This window comes from Eucyclogobius newberryi, unplaced genomic scaffold (genome assembly GCF_026437365.1).
Source record: "Eucyclogobius newberryi isolate DKJ021-1_F unplaced genomic scaffold, fEucNew1.0.hap1 SCAF_11, whole genome shotgun sequence".
NCBI lineage: Eukaryota > Metazoa > Chordata > Actinopteri > Gobiiformes > Gobiidae > Eucyclogobius > Eucyclogobius newberryi.
The window spans coordinates 8,761,129-8,780,139 of NW_027315735.1; the positions used below are offsets into that span (position 1 = coordinate 8,761,129).

The following is a 19,011-nucleotide window of genomic DNA, read 5'->3' on the forward strand; positions in this document are numbered from 1 at the left end:
CGGCGGGGAGGGACTGCGGGCATCCGTGTCAGGTTTGCTTGCCATGTTAGCCTCATTAGCCATGTTAACTTGTGATGCGGGCTGTTTTCCAATGGGGCCGTGGACTGTCAGCTTTGTTTGTTTTGGTCCCGTAGTGTTACCACACTTGTGTCGTCCGTGTTTGCGCATCTCTTGTTCTTCCTTTTTGGGATTTGGTGAGTCAAACGATCATTTTAAAGCCAAGTTTTGCAGCAGCAGTGTGGGTGTGTCAGCTCAAAGTGCCACCATAACCTTATTTTTCACATTATTGTTCTCTGTAAGCAGCGTGATCACCTCGGCCCTCATTGTCTGCAGATTATCTGCATTGTCTGAAATACGCTGCTCAGTTTCATCCATGCTTGATCATGCTGCATTTTATTTCACACATCATGAGCGCCAAAATCTCCTCTCCTTCCGATGGGTGGAAGCCGTGAGAATCTTTATCTGGGCCGACGGGTTAGGGCTTAAAATTTGGTAAAAATTATCTTGAGGAGTGTTTTTATTTTAAGTACTATGGTCTTTATGCAGCAAAGCCGCAAGCTTTTCCCAAAATATTGATCATTTCAGTGAAGTAAAGGAGAGGAGAAGGTGCGAAAGCGCTACAGATTTGGCAGTAGGTGTAATAAAAGGATGAAGATTGGGGTTTCACGCCCTCTTGTGTTGCAGGGATGCCGCGTGGCATAGCACAGGCAAAAGCTATTTTTAATAATTTTATTGTACTGTATTTATACAGCCCTTTTGCACTGTCAGGTTTTGCAATAGTAAGCAGTGGGCCATGTCTTGCCTCTGAAGACACAACAACTTTCCCTTGCACTGTGGAACCTGGTGTTCCAGCAGTCTCCCACCCAAGCACTAACCAGGCTCTAACCTGCTTAGCTCCCCAGAGCTGACAAGGTCGGGCATTGGCAAGCAGGTATGACCATTCATCTCAAAGCTTCTGCTGTCTCTGTCGTAGTAACAGTCCGCAACCATGACTTTTGATAATAATGTAGTTTAATTAGATTAAGTTTCAGGTTTATAGTTAATCAAAAATACACAGATAACTTTAAAGATGTATACTAACATACTAGTAATATGCTAAATTACAAACAAACACTTTAAAATCTCAGTGTTGTGAGTGTGTGAGTGTGTGTGTATGTGTGTGTGTGTGCCTTGCCTTCTCTCTCTCTCTCTCTCTCTCTCTCCCCTCCTCTCGCTCTCTCCCTCCCCTTCCTCTCTTTCTCATTCCCTCCCTCTCTCTTTCTTTCTGATGGTCTCTCCTTCTCTCTCATATCACACACACGCACGCACAGTTGAAAGAAGACGAACGCCCGAGAGAAGCCAGTTGGGCACCTCTTTGCACCGCTCCTTCTCCTGTTTTGCAGAGCGCATATTTGTCGAGGCTCGAGCCTGGAGCGGAACCTCGAGAAATAAGGTCAGACTTCTGCTACACAATACCGACCGATGCCGGTGACGGGAGTGCTTTTCCTCACTCCCTACAGGTAGTTTACGTTTTTTGTGTTGTGTTTTTCGTGTTCACAGCTGTTTTATTCTGGCACGTCTTCACAGTTGTGAAGACTTACTGGAGCCAATTGTAATTTATAAACCTCGCGCATTATGCACAAGAAAACAACTGAAACGGCCTTTATATAGCCTGTGTGTATCTATCCACATGTGTGTCCGTAGAACTGATGATTCCGCAGCATGAGTGAAGTTTAGTCAGGAGGTTGCTATGCAGACAGACTGGAGCCAAGGCAAAGCTGCAGCCGACTTAAAGCGACAGGCTGTCCCAGCCGGGAGAAGCCAACTGAGCAGAGTTTTTATACAAGGTCTTAGAAAATGATGCAAAGAGGACTGAGAAGGTGTTGGTCAACTCAAATAAAAGCGCAGCTACATTGCTAAGAATGTAACCTACAACGTTTTAAAGTTAAAAAGTGTGTATGACAAAACATGATTAATTTAACGCTTAAAATTTGTTCCCTGGGAGTGTTTTATACACAATTTGTATTGAACGGCCATGAAATTCATATTTTTCAAATATTTTTGTATTTTTCTTACGTTGATTATCAGTGGGAATTTTGATTTTGGGCTTTTTTTTTGTCAATTTAAAAAAAAAAAAGTTACACTTAATTATTTTGTACAAATTTTATATTTAAACTTTTGAACGGCCATGATATTCATATTTTAAAGATATTTTTTTCTCTCTTGAAGGGGTTCTTTTCAAAATGACATTGATTGAAGTTACCAAAAAAGATTGGCATTGTCATTTTAAATAAATGACAAATATATATATATATATATATATATATATATATATATATATATATATATATATATATATATATATATATATATATACATTAAGTATGACAAGTGGTTTGTAATGTGTTCATGGAGACACTGAGTGTAAATAAAAGTTCCCGTGTCGGATCGGAACTTTTGTTTAAAATAATTTAAAAACACACATCCGTGGTAATGCAATCAAATCACCACAGATAAAGCATTTGCGATAAATATACCTTCACATACATAAATTTAACAAGGCACAAAGATTACCGGTATCTGTTTAACACTGAATTAATCCAGTCCACATAGTGTCTGAGCTAAAGGCAATTATAGTAGGAGATTCAGTCATTGATTAATTTGCCAAAATTAAATAAATAAATACACAATTAAATAATGAATTAAATATATCATTAAGTAATTACAATTCAAAGTAAACAATTAATTAAATGTTCAATCGATTAATTAACTGCTTCAATCTTTATTTTAATACAATATTAAATAATTGAGAGTGCCAATAAATAGTTTAATTAAATCATTAAAGAGATATATCTAATTAATATATATGTTAATACATAATCAAATCATATATCAACATGATTTCATTTTCAGTTTCATTGTCGATGATTTAATTAATCTGTCAGACTCACTCATCAAACTCAACGAGCGGGACTTGCACTGCTCTGGTCGAATCCATTTCTCTCGAGGGGTCAGAGGTCACTGTGGACTTTACTTTGATGTTGCTCAGATTAGCAGGAAATCTGTGGAAATGACCCTAAAAGAGGCCGAGCCTGTGGAGAGTTTGGTTTCTGCTTTGAGACCAAGTGCTCATAGACAGAGCGGTGATCACAGTCCGAGGCAGCGAGACAGAACCCCATGGGGTCCGCCCTCACCAGCTACTATCTGCAGCTCACTCCAGAGAGCGGTTTGGTGCTTCATTCCCCGCTCGAACTGAACTTGCTGGCGACTGATGTTGGGCAACATACGGGCACTTTGCAAGTTGTTGTCCATGTGTGGATATTTAATAACAGAGCTTATGACTCCCACAATGGACTAAACTAGGACTATGGGAATGAAGTACCAAACCTGTTTCCAGGGAGACCGACAGATAAAAAAAAGTGCTGTGCTAGGAACAGCAAGGATACTGTGCAGAACCTCTGGACCTGAGAAGGGGTACTGGTACAAGCATTGTGTTGATAGAGACTTGGAGCTGTACTCAGTAATTGATTATTTTAAATGTAACTTCTTACATGGCTAGAATTATACTCAATAATAAGTGTATGATTAAAAATCTACTATAAAAAGTTTCAATTACTTGAGTATTTGTATTTTCCACCTCTAGAAATAACTAACATAGTTCTATTTCTTCCAGAAGTGCTACAGATTTCCACCAGAGTCTCTGAAATCTATATAATATGAAGAACCCGCATGAGCTCAGCGGCCCCATGAGCGAGTGTGCCTTAGCTGCCTCAGACACTCACAAGAAGTTTAAAAGGAAGGCACGTGAGCCGAGAAGACTCTTTCATAGCTCCAACGAAGAAGAAGACGGCAGCCCCAATCAGGCCCAAGGAGCATTACCCAGCTCTGCCTTCACTCATGTGGAGATCCCACACTGGCCAACAGCCATTTCCCAGCCTCTGTGCAGCAGGCTCCGGGTGGGGCCCCGGCACTCTCTCAGCAGCAGCCACCCGGAGCTGTGCCTTCAGCCGCTGAGCCAGGCACCTTTCAGGCCTCAGTATGAGGAGGAAGTGGAGCACAACTCTCCATCACCTAAGGTCTGGGTTTCATAGTAACTTGTTATACTCTTGCCTTACTGCAATGTAGTCTTCTTATTATTGCAAGAATAGATTTTGAGTTTTCACTTTGTGTGCTAAATGGGACAAAATGTATGTTGTTGCTGTGCCAGGAGTGTCAGAGACTAGGACCTGGTTCAGACGCAGACAGCCATGGTCCAGAGGTGAAAGCCATCCAGCAGACCAGAAGGCTGCTGGCCAATGCTCGGGAGCGTACCCGTGTGCACACCATCAGCGCTGCTTTTGAGGCCCTCCGGAAACAGGTGCGACTTCATACTAAAACATTCACTTTTGAATACTAAATTGATGCGTCTACTATCTAAAACCACTAGTGGACGCGTGAGCATTTAATCTTAATCTTTTTCATATTTCTAAGAGTGCTATTTCTATTCATTAAATTATGTTATGTATAATAATGTGAAACGACACTATTGGACAGGGTAATTGTTTGTTGTAATTAGTCAGTGTAATCCCTCATTCGTCCAGGAGTGATCCATTGGAGAAAAAGCTTCAGTTGTAGTCATCTGGACACTGTTTTAAAGTTATTCTCAATCTGCGGATCTAAGTCTGAGAACTCGGATCCTACTCTGAGTAAGCCCTGCCCACTGGGCGGCACCTCCTGTTAATAGCTTGTCCCTTTTTGAGCGCCGTGCTTAAAGCTACAAACCACTTCTGTGAGGACAGTGAGGTAAAGATTCTGAGCAGGAGAAGAGATGGTTTGAAAGAGGAGTTGAAGAGGCCATTTTTGTTCAAAAAGAGAATCCCTCTTTAAACAGAAATGCAGGCTTAAGGTTCAATCTTCTGGAAGCGTACTGCAGCATTTTGAAGCATCAGCCCTGGCCATTCTGATGTTAATCTCGTAATCAGTGATGAGGGAGTTGTAGCCAGGTAACAATAGGATAAAAAAAAATCCCATTACAGAGTTGTTAGGGTAAACAAAGAATATTAGTTTCAGGTGAAACTCAGAGTAGGATGAGTATCCGAGTTCTGACACTAGATTCGCAGATTGAGAATGACTCTTGGGTGAGAGACTATAACTATATGACTATAACTTTAGTTTTAGTTTAGTTCTGTTTTTTCTACAAAGTTTGTTGTAATTTGTATTATGTAATCCTTTATTGAAAACAAATGTGTTCATAATGAATTTGTGGTTTTAGAAAAAATCCATTGAATTGATGTCGATACTGGCCAAATTTAGCCAATTCTGCCAAGATAGTAGATGGCAGCACTGAGCCTCTAAACACCCATTCTGTCAAAAGTATAAATGACCACTTTAAATGATTGACTTTATAAGAAGTGACGAGTGGTTTATTCATTTTGGAAACAGTATGTTCCCTGTCTTACCAAAGTATCAAAACCTTCACTGATTCAGTATCAATACTGATTCACTAGCAAAGGACCACGCCACAACAATGAAATACAAAAGAATGTTTATTGATAATAGTCATGATGGGTCGATGAGAGATCGATGAGATCGATGAGATCGATGAGATGAGAGATCGATGAGATGAGAGAGAACGATGAGATGAGAGAGATCGATGAGATGAGAGAGATCGATGAGAGATGGCTGGGTAGAAACTCAGGATGGAGGCTGTCTCGTGTAATCAGCCCAGCCGATTCAGAACCCCCCCTCCATGGATGGTTATGTGTTAAGGTGACGATGATAGAGACATGGGGTGGGAGGGTGGGGTTGAGAGACCAGAGACCGCAAGAGATGCTGGGATTGGCCTGTGCATATATAGGCCTTCTGGGTAATAAGAGGCGTGGTTAAAGAGTGGAGGTGTGGTTGCTGGGGAAGTAAGAGGTTGAGGCGTGGTCCTGCTCCCGAACCCAAGTTAGCGATTACATCTCCAACTACACTTAATTCAATAATCTCACTGAGAACCATTCAGTATCAATACTTTCCCTGAGAATCATTTAACATCTACACATTCACAGTCATTCATTAATAATGCCAGAAAGTGTCCATGGAAGCTTATGTTTCTTATTTTATGATGCATCAAAAAAGAGTCAGAGTAAAATCACAATAAATCATAATTTTCATCAGTATCGGGATATATTGTGAAATATCATGAATTGTGTATCGTATTGCCAGATTAGAGACACTGCACACACCTATAATCTACATCTAAATCTGGTGTCTGGTGTCATTTTTGGCAAATTGTTCCACCCCACTGGTGATTGCTTGGGCCATTTGCAGCCTGAGTTGACTAATTTGAGAATTTCCTTCCCTATGTGTTTTTGGACAGCCCCACACCATAATGTTTAATCGCAAAACTCCACTTAAGAGATGATGCTGTTAGGTTGATGTGTTTTCTAACAAAAAGTTCTATTTTGGTCTCCCAGTATTTCACAATCTTGTCAAAATGTTGTTAAGCAAAGTGGAGTCTCACCAGAAGGGTTCCTTAGCGCTTGAAAAGGATCCTCTGGTAATGCTTTTTCTCTTGTGCATCGGAAATCTTGAAAGAAGTCCCTGGCATGTTCATTTCAATTGTGAAATTATTTGCCATTCACTTATAATTTACAGCAAAAATAGGCCCATTCTGTAGCCCAGTGGTTCCCAAAGTGGGTGTCCCGGGTTGGTTTCATGGTTTGGGTCTTGCCCTGAAAGGTTTGAGAACCCTTGTTTGTTTGAACCCACTGTATGTTGTATAATGCAGATAGATTTTATTTGCAGCTAGGTTTTACACTTCTATTTCCCCCCTCCATTTCTTCATAATGTTCAATACATTGGTCGTTTTACATTATTACACATGCGTAACTTAATTTGTGTACATCCAGTTTCTGCATGTATGGATCGCTTAGTTGTTACTGATATTTGTTCAAATTGAATGATTAACAATGTAATCACAGACAAAAAAAAATGCCAACATACCCAAAATAAATTGTTGCTACTGGTATATAATACTATATAAAGTACTAGAGTAATATTTAAAGCTGTATGCTCTGTTGATAGGTACCATGTTACTCTTATGGCCAGAAGCTGTCCAAGCTGGCCATTCTTCGCATCGCCTGTAACTACATCTTGTCCTTGTCTCAGCTGGCCGAGCTGGACTACAGCTCACAGCAGAACAAGCTCAGCTTCTCCCACTGTGTTGAGCAGTGCACCCGCACCCTTCAGGCCGAGGGCCGTAGCAAGAAGAAAAAGGTCCAGTAAAGTTCTTCATCTCAGTATTAAAAAATATTTTAAGTAATGGAGGTGGAAATGCCACATTTTTTATTTTAAACCCTTAATTCTCATAAAAGTTGATACGCTTGCTTGAGGAGGATTTTGATTATGGGCATAACAGTTAAAGCAAATTTTGAAGCCATCAGCTAAATAACAGAAAGTGCATCTCTCGCCAAGCCAAACCAAGCAGACTGTGCACCGTGCGCCCTCTGCAGGATTAGCAGAGTCTCGACACAGAACAGACAGGTGGCTCCCATAACCAGAGTAACCAACAATGTTGTGTTGGAATGCTTAAATTAAAACAAATCTGAAATTGCATTTGTATTTTCCTTTTCTTATGCAAATTTAGACAATATGCGCATTTTGTGAGAGTGGAAACGTAGTTAGTGTCAGATTTTTATTTTTTTTAAATAAAATTGCCACCTGCATTTTTAAGCTAAATTATATATCGTTGTAATTTGTTATGTGATAGTGCTATGAGTAGTTATCAAAAAGAATGTGGAGAGATCGTGTTATAATCCGTTACAAAGTTATAGGCCATCTTAATCATAGTTCTAATCCTTATGGTATTTTACATTGTAAGAATATGAAGGCAGTACAGGGAGCAGCAGCTCAGGGCTGTTTCCTTGTTCAGCACAGAGTGTGTGTGTCCCAGACACCAGATGTTTGGAGCTGAGGGGAAGTGAAGCTGGCGCCATGAAGGGCAGAGGGCAGTGAGAAGGCACGCAAGCTCTAACCGCACATAAACACTCACATATCATGCGCACACACACACACACACACACACACACACTTGGGACATTCCCAGTACAGCTCAGCCTTAGAGCATCTGTTTGAGCACTTTTAAATGAGGACGAAAAGAGCAGTGATTGTGACAATGCCGCCGCTCCCATTACACAGATAACACGCAGTGCGTAGGGCATCAAGTGCTTCAAGTGGCACCAACCTGACCGGGCAGCTGAATGCCACAACAGGCTATTTGTGCAGCAGCTGCATGATTCCTTTTGCAAATAAACTGGGAGGCTTGAATAGGCCTACTCTGTCTTTAGTTCTGTATCAAAACTAACTAGGACTCGGATCCCTCTCCTCTCTCTCTCTCTCTCTCTCTCTATCTCTCTCGATCTATCTCTCTCGATCTATCTATCTATACTGGAGGAAGTTTATGACTTTTCATATAGGACTTAACATTTCTTTTCTACAAAGGCATATTAGGACCACTTATAGAAGGAGGTTTGGCACTTTTTGGTTTAAACATGCACAATGAAAAAGTAGCACTTTTTGGAGTAATAATACAAACATTTATGAGATTTTAAGCATACAAATTTGTCAGAAAAAACATGCAAATGGTCAAAAACTTCAGATTTGCTGTGTATGTGGACTGGAGGAAGTTGGATGGTTTTGAAGGCAATTTCAGGAGGAATAATCACTTACAGCTGCAAAATATCACTGGGGGGGAAAGAGCCTGAGCTTGTGTCAAGCGGTACCGACTAGATATAGTCGACCTCACCTCCACGGATAGTTTGTGCTCTGGAACCCATCTCCTTGAGAGGGGCTGGATGCTCCACTTCACTGACGTTGCCCGTTGGGAGAGGCGGCGGGCTGGTGTGGGCTTGTAGCCCCACAGCTCAGCTGCCACGAGTTGGAGATCACCCCCCGCTCTCTACTGGTAGAACAATCAGATCCACTGACCCACAGGGAGGTGGTGCGATCACAGCAGCCTCAGGTGAATACTGCCATTGTGTCCTTAGCCAAGACACTGCTTACATCTGGTGTGTTTGTGTGAATGGGTGACTCGTTCCTTTATGTAAAGCGCTTTGAGTGCCTTGACGGCAGAAAAGCTATATAAATGTGACCATTGAACGAGAGGGTCACATCCCTACGCCTTCGAGTTGGGGACAGGTCTCTCACTGTTGTGTCGGCCTACAGCAGTACAGTGTACCCAGCCTTCTTGAAGTCCCTGGGAGGGGTACTGGACATTGCACCAACCGGGGACTCTACTCTACTGTCTTCTACTGGGGGACTTCAACACACATGTGGGCAACGACAATGACACCTGGAGACGGGTGATCGGGAAGAATGGCCTCCCCAATTTGAACCCAGAGTCGTATTCAGTTATTGGACTTCTGTGCTAGCCACAGATTGTCCATAAAACACCATGTTCAAGCCCAAGGGTGTCCATCAGTGCACGTAGCAGTGTTGAGATCAATGATCAACTTTGTTGTCGTGTCATCTGACCTCCAGCCGCGTGTCTTGGACACTAAGGTGAAGAGAGGGGCAGAGCTGTCAACCAATCACCACCTGGTGGTGAGTTGGATCCGCTGATGGAGGAGGAAGCCGGACAGAATTGGCAGGCCCAAGCTTATTGTGAGGGTTTGTTAGGAATGTCTTGCCGAGCACTCTGTCTGTAGGCTCTTCAACTCACTCTCTCCCGGATCCTGGGGTGGCTTAGAACATTGAGTCCGAGTTGACCATGTTCTCGATCTCCATTGTCAATGCAGCTGCTCGGAGCTGTGGTTACAAGGTCTCAGAGGCCTGCCACGCCAGCACCCCCGAACCAGGTGGTGGACACTGGAAGTGAGGGATGCCGTCAGGCTGAAGAAGGAGACCTATCAGGGGATGGGACGAGTTTGGGGAGGCCATGGATGATGACTATTGGCCGGCCCCAAAGAAATTCTGGCAAACCGTCTGGTACCTCAAAAGTGGGAAGCAGAGACTGAGGACTCAGAGGCTGACTCGTCCATCACCCAAGCTTAAGTCACTGAGGTGGTTGGAAAACTCCTCGGTGGCAGGGCTCCAGGGGTGGATGAGATCCGCCCTGAGTACCTTAAGTCTCTGGATGTTGTAGGACTGACTTGGCTGACACGTCTCAGCAACATCGCGTGGCGGTCAGGAACAGGGCCTCTGGACTGGAAGACCGGGGTGGTGGTCCCTCTGTTAAAGAAAGGTGTGTTCCAACTACAGAATGTGTTCCAACAACAGAGGGATCACACTCTCAGCCTCCCCAGTAAGGTCTATTCCAGGGTACTAGAGAGGAAAATCCGACCGATAGTCGAACCTCGAATTCAGGAAGAGCGTTATGGTTTTTGTCCTGACTTTTGCCTTGGATCCAAACTAACTATGATTTTTTTGTACTTTCAAAACAACAGAGTTTACCAGAGTGCAGTACATAACCCTAATAATAACACAACAATTAAAATAGACACAGGAATGTAAAAAGTAAATCATTACAAATACACTGTAAAAGTAAAATAAAAGAAAGAAAAGAGTTTTAAGTGACTTGGCCTGCCTAAGGTGCATATTCTATAGTTTTGGACCACCGACATAGACAGAACGGCATCCTCTAAATTTCCTCCTTGTTTTTGGGACCAAGGAATGATCTGCGGACCTGAGTGAGCGCGCAGTGGCATAGGGCTGAATCAGGTCAGATAGATAATGAGAAGCGAGGCTATGGAGGCATTTAATAACAAAAAAGGGACTTCTGGTTTTGGTGACAGGCTGTGTGCGCGTGCTCACTCCGCTGCTGAATTAACTAGCGTTAAAAATATCGTTTGACAATATCGTTTGACCCCCAGAAAATACTAACAAGAAATTAGTGGACAAGGAAAACACAAGCGTGGTAAAACTAAGGGACCAAGACAAACAAAGCTGCCGACCCACGCCCTATTAAAAAACAACCTGCCTCGCAAGCAAATGAGGTTAACACGGCTAGCGGGTCCGATGCGGTGCTCTTCACCAGCGGAGGAACCGGTTTCCGCCAGCCCAGGTAAAGAATCTCATCGTGCCATCCTGCCGGAGGGAGGAGAAAAGGTGACACTGAACTGATTAGCGCTCATGATGTGTGAAATAAAATGCAGCGTGAAATGGCGTCAGTGAAAGCTGAAATTAGAGCAGCAATTGTACTGGCCCAAATTGACCAGTTTGAAAGCGATATAAGAGAGCTGAAAGAAGAAGAATAATACAGATGAGCTATAGACACTGAGGGCCGAGATGGATGTGATGAGGGGCCCAGCTGATGATGCTGCAGACAGAGAAGAGGAGTCCTGTAGACCCAACCTCAGAATTGTGGGCTTCCAGAAGGAGAGGAAGGAGAAGATACTGAAAGTTATCTGGAGAAGATCATCCTAGAGCTCCATGGAGGCTCTGGAATTGGGGTCCCCCCATCACAATAGAAAGAGCACATCGCCTGGGCAAACCAATACCAGCAACTGATAAACCAAGAGGCCTGATAATGAGATTTATTAACAATCGTGTAAATGAAAGTGTCATGAAGGCTGCAAAAGTTAAAGGAGACCTCCAATACAAATGCAAGCGCGTCTTCTTTGGCCATAATATTCCATACGAGGTTTGTCAACAACAAGCAAAGATCCACCACATCTGTGAGAAATTCAGGAAGAGAAAATTGAGCATTTTCTTTCCCGGCGACTCTTCTAGTGACTTTCGAAAGTAAAGTACGCGTGCTCAGAACACCATGAGAGGGTTTGCCTCTCAGGAAGGCAAACCCAGACCACCTTTATCTTTTGATAGTTGTAGAGTTTTGTACCGGATACGTGGGTTTTTCCCCTTGCCATATGAAATTGCTTTATTCCACTCATCAAACAGCCGGTTGGGGATGGAAACTGCGAGAGCCTGGAATAGGTAGAGAAATCTGGGCAAAGCATTCATTTTTATAGTTTCAATCCTTTGACTTAGACTTAAGAATGGGCTAAAGTGCCTTTTTTATATTAGTAATTAATTAGTAAAATATTAGTAACTTTTGTCCATAATTTTTGATAGATCTTTATGTACGACCACACCCAAATATCTTAGTGATTCCGTTCTTTCTAAAGGGCAAATCAGGTCCCCAATAAGATAGTTCACCCTGGAGAGACTCAGACACAAAAGCAGAAAAGATGTTTTAGCGAACTTTATTGCAAAGTTTATTTGGCGCTCAGACCCCGGTGGAAGGCGTAGCGATCATGGGCACTCCATGATTTGATTGAATTAGATACCTTCCCCCCGGAGCCTGGAGACTGGTGGTGGTAGATGTGGAGAGAATAATAGATGCAGAGGAGGAGCAGGGGAGGTGGTGGGTCGCAGATACGGTTTGAAGCGACTGAGCCATCAGCCTGAGCGCTTAAATGCTGCCGCCTGTGCGTTGATTGGAGCGGGGAGGAGTGACTGAGAGCGTTGATTGGGGATGAGGAGCAGGTGTAGGGGCCATGACGCGGACGTCACCCGTCCTTTTACCAATCCTTCTTGGCCGGGAAAAACTGCATAACCTCTTTGGGATAAGCGCAGAAACCTGGAAGAGTCCATGGTGAAGTGAGGGATCTGACTCTCACAGACGGACAGGCGGACGCCCGCTTGAGTGCGATGATGGCGCTGGGGAGAGGGGTCCTTCCATGGAGGCCGACGCAGATTTAGGTTAGGTCTTCCAGGTGAACTTACGCAGGCTTCATTTAGCGTTTTTGTTTTTTTTATATTTAGTTTGTGTCCAAACATTGAACCAATTTTTTAAAGAAAAAAAAATCTCTTGAAGTCGTTGTAAATTTGTTAAAGTTTGAATAGAGGCTTTTTTGCCGGTTTGAGAAATTAGGGACTATTGGTCCTTTTTTTTTTTTTAAATGCGCATGCGCACACTCACCCCCACTCTCCTGTTCTTTCTGAGAGGCCGCCTACCATCAAACCTTCCGCTGCTAAACGTGCGTTTGTTTATTGGGAGTGTCTGCAGAGCCGCGGCGCGCGGCCGAAACTGCCATGTTATTTTTGTGCCGGCCGTGCGCCGCGGCTCCTGAACCTGCGCCGCTATTTGACCGCGTTTTAGCGCCGTTTTAGGCCGCGCCGGGTTAAGGTTAGGGTTAGGGTTAAGGTTAAGGTTAGGGTTAGGGTTAGGGTTAGCCATGAGGCTATAACGGGCTATAAGGGAAATGCCGCGGTCCCTGAAACTGCGCGGCCATTTGACCGCGCCGCGGCTCTCAAGCCACGGCCTTGTTTATTAGCGTGACCAATTGCATTGCATCACATCTCATGTCCCCGCAGAGCCAGCTTGAACACAGTCTTTCTCTGTCGTCCCATTTTTGTATTTCACGGTCCGAAGCCGGGAGCTACACTGAAGGAACACGCTGCTAGCTTTGCTAAACACACACTGGCATATCAACCACGCATGCGCAGCCGGGGAAACGTGCAGATATCCTGGGAACAAACCAGAACGATCCTACTGGTGTGCACTAGTATGCAGGGAATAATTGACATGTAGGAGAACTACTCAGTAGTCCAAGCCACAAGGAAATGAGACTCTGATTTGTCGCCAAAAATCCTCTATTATTCCTTTAAGCACTAGTGTTTTTTTGTACCTCCCAGGTACAGGTTGTATCTCCCAGGAGATGTATTGCTCTTCAGTCTCTTGACTCCATCTTGTATTTCCAACACTGTTATTTCAGCTTTTATTTTTCTTGCCAGGTTTATTATTATTATTATTATTCTTGCATGGTCATTTTGCCACAACTTGGGCACCCCCTGAACATTGATGAAAGTCACACATGGGGACATAGACGCGATCGGCCTGAACTCGAATAAAATGGAGGTTGCGAGAACGCCCGTCGCAACAGTGCCGACTGGTTAAAAAAACAAAACATGAAACGCTTAATCTTTGGCCTAGGCACATGAAACTTGGGACAGTGAAAGAGCTACCTTTGACGAGTAAAACACACCTGGCAGCATCGCTCTATGATAAACAGAAAGTCAGCCATGTTGAATCAAAGTGGCACCGCCACGTTTGACTTTTTTTTCTTCAAAATCGTACTTGTCCTAGGTTTTTTGTCCGATCGAGCTCAAAACAACACTTTTTGCATCAATACATATTCAAAAATGTTTTGATATTCCTTACGGTCTCTGCGTAACACGCCCTCAAAAAAGGCTACAGTTCCTGTTTTTTCAAGGACAAGTCAATGGAACCTTTAAACCTTTAAAATTGCATTACCCTGTTGTTTCTGATGTTGTGAAATGTTGTTTCTGCTTGTTGTTTTTTGAGTTTCCAGGCTAAAAATGTTGAAGTTTTTGGCCCACTTTTGTAAAACTTTTGTTTGGTAAAGAGCATATACTTAACTATTTCTTGTGAGGTCCGGTTATTAATTTCACTTATTCTTTTAATCTCCTGAGGATTCCCCTTCTTAGCATGATTTATCTCCAGCAATTTTAGATTTTCCTGTGGATCATTTAGCTTTTCTCTCTATGTTTCTTTCTTGCCGAGGTAATGGCGATATTTTTTCCTCTCAAAACTGCTTTGGCAGCATTCCAGAAGATGGGCGGGGAGGTTTCACCATTCTCGTTCTCCACCAGATAAGTCTTAATGTCATTTGACATTTTTTCCTTAACATAGGGTCATTATGCAGGCTGACATTGAACCGCCACAGTGTGTTTTTTCATCTTTCCTCCAAGTCCACAGTAATGTAGATAGGAGAATGGTCACTTAAATGTATTGTGCCTATCTGTCTCAGTGATTTTAGATCTGTCTTCATTGAAAATAAAGAAATAATCTATTCTGGAGTAGATTGTATGGGAATTAGAAAAGTGGGTATATTGACTACACTGCGGTTCATCTCCCTCCAGATGTCAATCAGTCCTACAGTCTTCATTGATTTACGGAATAACTTATTTATTGTTCCTCCAGTGCCCCTTGACTTTGACACAGCTAGTGTAGGTTGAATGTGAAAATTCGAACCGCTGCCAAAGATTAGGGTTTCCTCAGAGTGGTTTGTAATTGGGTCCACATTATTTGTATAAAAGGAGACATCACTTCCTGGTGAAGCATACACATTCAATAAAATAAAACCTTTCTTTTAATAGTTCCCTTGACCAATACATATCTGCCATTTTTGTCCTTGCATTCAAAACTTTGTTCAAGGGCCATTCGGTTTGAATAATATATTAGTATTGTAATATTGCAACTCCTCTCTTGTGTTTGATGAATAGTAAGATTTTGTGTAACAAAATGTCACTTAAATGTGACATTTTCTTATTATTTTGTCAATTTTTTTTGTTCATTTGATTGAGTTCTGTATGCCATTAACTTTAAAAGATGCTACTCATAACCGTAGTCTGGTTGACCACCAACCATTGATTTTGCCACTGTTAATTTTTTTATGTTATAAAACTCTGAGGTCTAACACCACATATAAACACAGGAACCACAGATCCACGAAAGAGACAAAAATACAACATAGAAAACAAAAGGGTTCATGCCGAAAACATGCGTCGAACCCAAAACCCGATCGCAGAGAGGAGAGAAGACTACTCCCGATGAAGGGCCCCCAAAAGTCTCCCCAGCTGTTCCTGGCTCCAATCCCCACAAAAAACTCCTCCGCCGCCCCCGACATGTATTTCTCCTTTTTCCCACAAATCCAACTTCCACATTTGGTACTCTAATTAGTGGATGTAACTAGAATCAGAGTTTATGTACTGAGCTGACAGCCAACATGGATCATGTCAAAGACTCTAAAGGGCACTTTAGTTGCCTAAGTTTGTCCATCTATCCATCCATCCATCTTCTTCCGCTTATCCGGGGACGGGTCATGGGGGCAGCAGTCTAAGCACGGACTCTCAGACTTCCCTCTCCCCAGACACTTCCTCCAACTCCTCCAGGGTATTTTCTACCACCATGGGTATTTCTCATCTAACCACAACACACATTTATAATACGAGAAATTGGAGAGACTCTCTGTGTAGTCTAGTGTGTAGGATTACTGGAAGCATTGTCCCAACACTCACTCCACTTTTTAGGTTGATTAATTCACTTCAAATCATTAATCATTCAAATAATGTGTATCATTTGTTGGTGTGTTACAGATGGAGAGGATGCTGGAGAATGTTTGACATTTTTGGACTCTATTTACTCCCAGCTTGACTTTCTTTGTTGGAAATTCTTACCATTCTGAGGACTCTCCCAACTTAAATCGCACTTGACATCACATGGACAGAATTGAGAGCTGATGCTGCTGAAGGACAATAAAGCATTGTTCACAAGTGCCAAATTAAGACGGAATTGTGTGCCTTTTTCTAAGAACTGCATGTCGTCTTCTGTTTTTTTGTTTTTTTGTCTTGTGCCCTTTTAAAGACCAGAAACTGCACCACAATATGGCTTTGGACTGCATTTCAAACTGCATGGTTCATATTACAACTTTTTTTATATATATAAATCTAATGCTACTTATTGTGTAATGGCATTTCATGAGAGCTATTCAATGTCAGAGGATGAAAATGCTGCAGTTGATTATATTTGAATTTAGGCTATACACGGTTGGGGAGCTAAATGACAATCTGCTGCCTCATACTCCATTGTATGTTCAACACTTGATCCGCAAACTGTTTATTAAATACTTTTTTTCCATCAATGACACAATGGTTTCACAACTCCTCTCTTTTGAGCACGGCTGCAGACCCTGAATAATCCAGCTGATGGTAATTTGACAATTGGACATCTTTAGGTTTTAAGCCTGATAAATCAAGACCTCAGTATAGAATGTACAGTCAGGTCACTTGGTCCTCTGTGTCTCAAGACAGAGCCATGCGATCAGATTTGTTTATTTCAGCTTATTTGTTTCTCATCTCTGATTAATCCTCAGTATTTGCATGTCCACAATGTTGTTTTCATTTCTTTACATGCAAAACACAACCCTTTGCCAAAAGCCAAAAGCATTGAAGACTTTTCAAGTCTGCAATTATGGGTCTTTCTTTGTGACAATGCCACCTGCCTCTATGGTAAATCTGGTTGTTAATGTAAACACATGTTATACTACCCACATTTTTCCAGTTTTTACCATCAGAGGCAAGTCTCACACATCAAACACAGAATGTATTTTATAGTGAAAGAACTGTAAGATGAAGGGAAAAGTGGTGCAGATGTATTGTTTTAAAAGTTGTCTTTCCTTGTTATATTGCTACACATTGCTACAAGTTCAAATAAATAGCACTACTGAAATTAACAGTTAAAGTAGTTATCTGGACTCTGTTTTTAGGAAAAAACTAAACGTTTTGACCCTCATCCAAGGGTCATTCTCAATCTGCGAATCAAGACCGGGAACTCCGATATTTATCCTACTCTGAGTAGGCACTGCCCATCGGGCGGGACCTCCTGATACAGGGTGTTTTGGGTTTCACCAGAAACTAAACCTCTTTGTTTTCTATCAAACTAGCCCCTTTGTTTCCTATCAGTCCTTTAATGGGCTATCAGCCTAGGGTTAGGGTTAGGGTTCCTATTGTACCTTGCTCACGCTCTCTCCTCCCTAAGTAACTGATTAGCATCCGAATGCCCTGGGCATCTACCTGGGGATTTAAAATTCCATTATTAACAGCCAGAAGTTTGAATCTTAAGCCACCATTTCTATTTAAGGATGTTTTTTATTTTTTTTTAACAAAAGATTGACTCTTTAACCATCTTTTCTCCCTGCAGTGGTTTGTGGCTTTAAGATGAAGATGCACGGCACTCTAGGGTCCTGAATTAGTGTAGCATTACGAGTGGTAGCGCTGTCTTTGTACCCACAGTATTTGCTTCACATAGAGAACAACCCCACCCTTTTTATAAAACAAGGGACAAGGAACCCTCAAATTCATTATTTAACCCCACTCCATACAGGTCACACAGGTTTGTTAGGAGTTTAAAGCATTGGACAATAGACCAATATACAAAAGTTTACTTTTAATAAAGCTTCATAATTGATATAAGTTAGTTCAATAAATTTAAAGAAACAATTTCTTCACATGTTACATTATTTCAGATGGTTTACAGTTTTAACAATGCACTCGCATCCAGAGTTGTCACCATTTCACTGTAAAGTGACAATTATTAGTCCCAGATCAGTTTTATCGAATAAAACTCGTAGATGGAAGAAGGGTTGGCCCGCCTGCTGTTACCGTAATGCCTGAAGAGTGAGTGGAGACTCCACCGAGGCCGGCTTCCCGGAAGGACCCCAAACTGGACAAACAACTCGATATAAGCTCTAGTTTAAAATACAGGACTGACTGCTGTATTAAGATTGCTTACCGCAGATGAAAGGCATGTTTGACCCCTGAGTTAAGGACCAGAGAGATGACACCCCAAGCCCAGAACACTCCCGCAACACCATATTTCATAAATTACATGTTTTGTTTCAACTCACCGAAAAGTGAGTTAAACTACTTTGAGGCCACCACGCCTTACGCTGAAGGTAACAGTTTCCTACTGTCCGACAGTCGGCTGCCCAGTCTGCAAGCGGCCAACTTTGCTTGATGTCCGAGGTGAGAGGTCGGGCAATGTAACAGACACTTCCTTTATAGGGCTCCCTCACCTCAGTCACTACAGGTGGACAGTAGACCATCCTGCTACATTTGCATGTCTTCTGTGCCGATAAAGCCTCTTGTGCAGTGGCTGTATAGTCTCTCATATGTACCGCTAGAGAGTTCTTCGACTTGATTCACAGATTGAGAATGACCCTCGGATGAGGGTCGAAACGTTTTGTTTTTTCCTAAAAACGGAGTCCAGATGACTACAACTGAATCTTTTTCTACAATGGAACACTCCTGGACGAATGAGGGATTACACCGGCAGTTAAAGTAGTAAAGTAACAGGACTGAGGGGTGGTACCAGGAATGAACCACGTCTACATTTGTGATGATTGAGAATGTTTTAATGCCAATATTATTTCTCACAGCAAAAGTCTGTCCAATAAAAAAGTCACCACAGAAAAAAAGGCACTAATGTTTTGTTTACCCTTTAGATTTGAATACTGCACGCATTTGCGGTGGCGTTATTTCAAT

At 42.4% G+C, this 19,011-nt stretch overlaps 1 protein-coding gene across 1 annotated transcript; it reads left to right on the forward strand.

Annotated features, from left to right (window-relative positions):
- The first annotated feature begins 1,361 nt into the window (after positions 1–1,361).
- On the forward strand, positions 1,362–7,230 carry atoh8 (atonal bHLH transcription factor 8). Its single transcript, XM_072435696.1, has 4 exons — positions 1,362–1,499; positions 3,653–4,055; positions 4,187–4,336; positions 7,030–7,230. Exons 2-4 carry the CDS (start codon positions 3,696–3,698, stop codon positions 7,228–7,230), a joined length of 711 nt encoding a protein of 236 aa, XP_072291797.1. The 5' UTR covers positions 1,362–1,499; positions 3,653–3,695.
- The last annotated feature ends 11,781 nt before the right edge of the window (positions 7,231–19,011 follow it).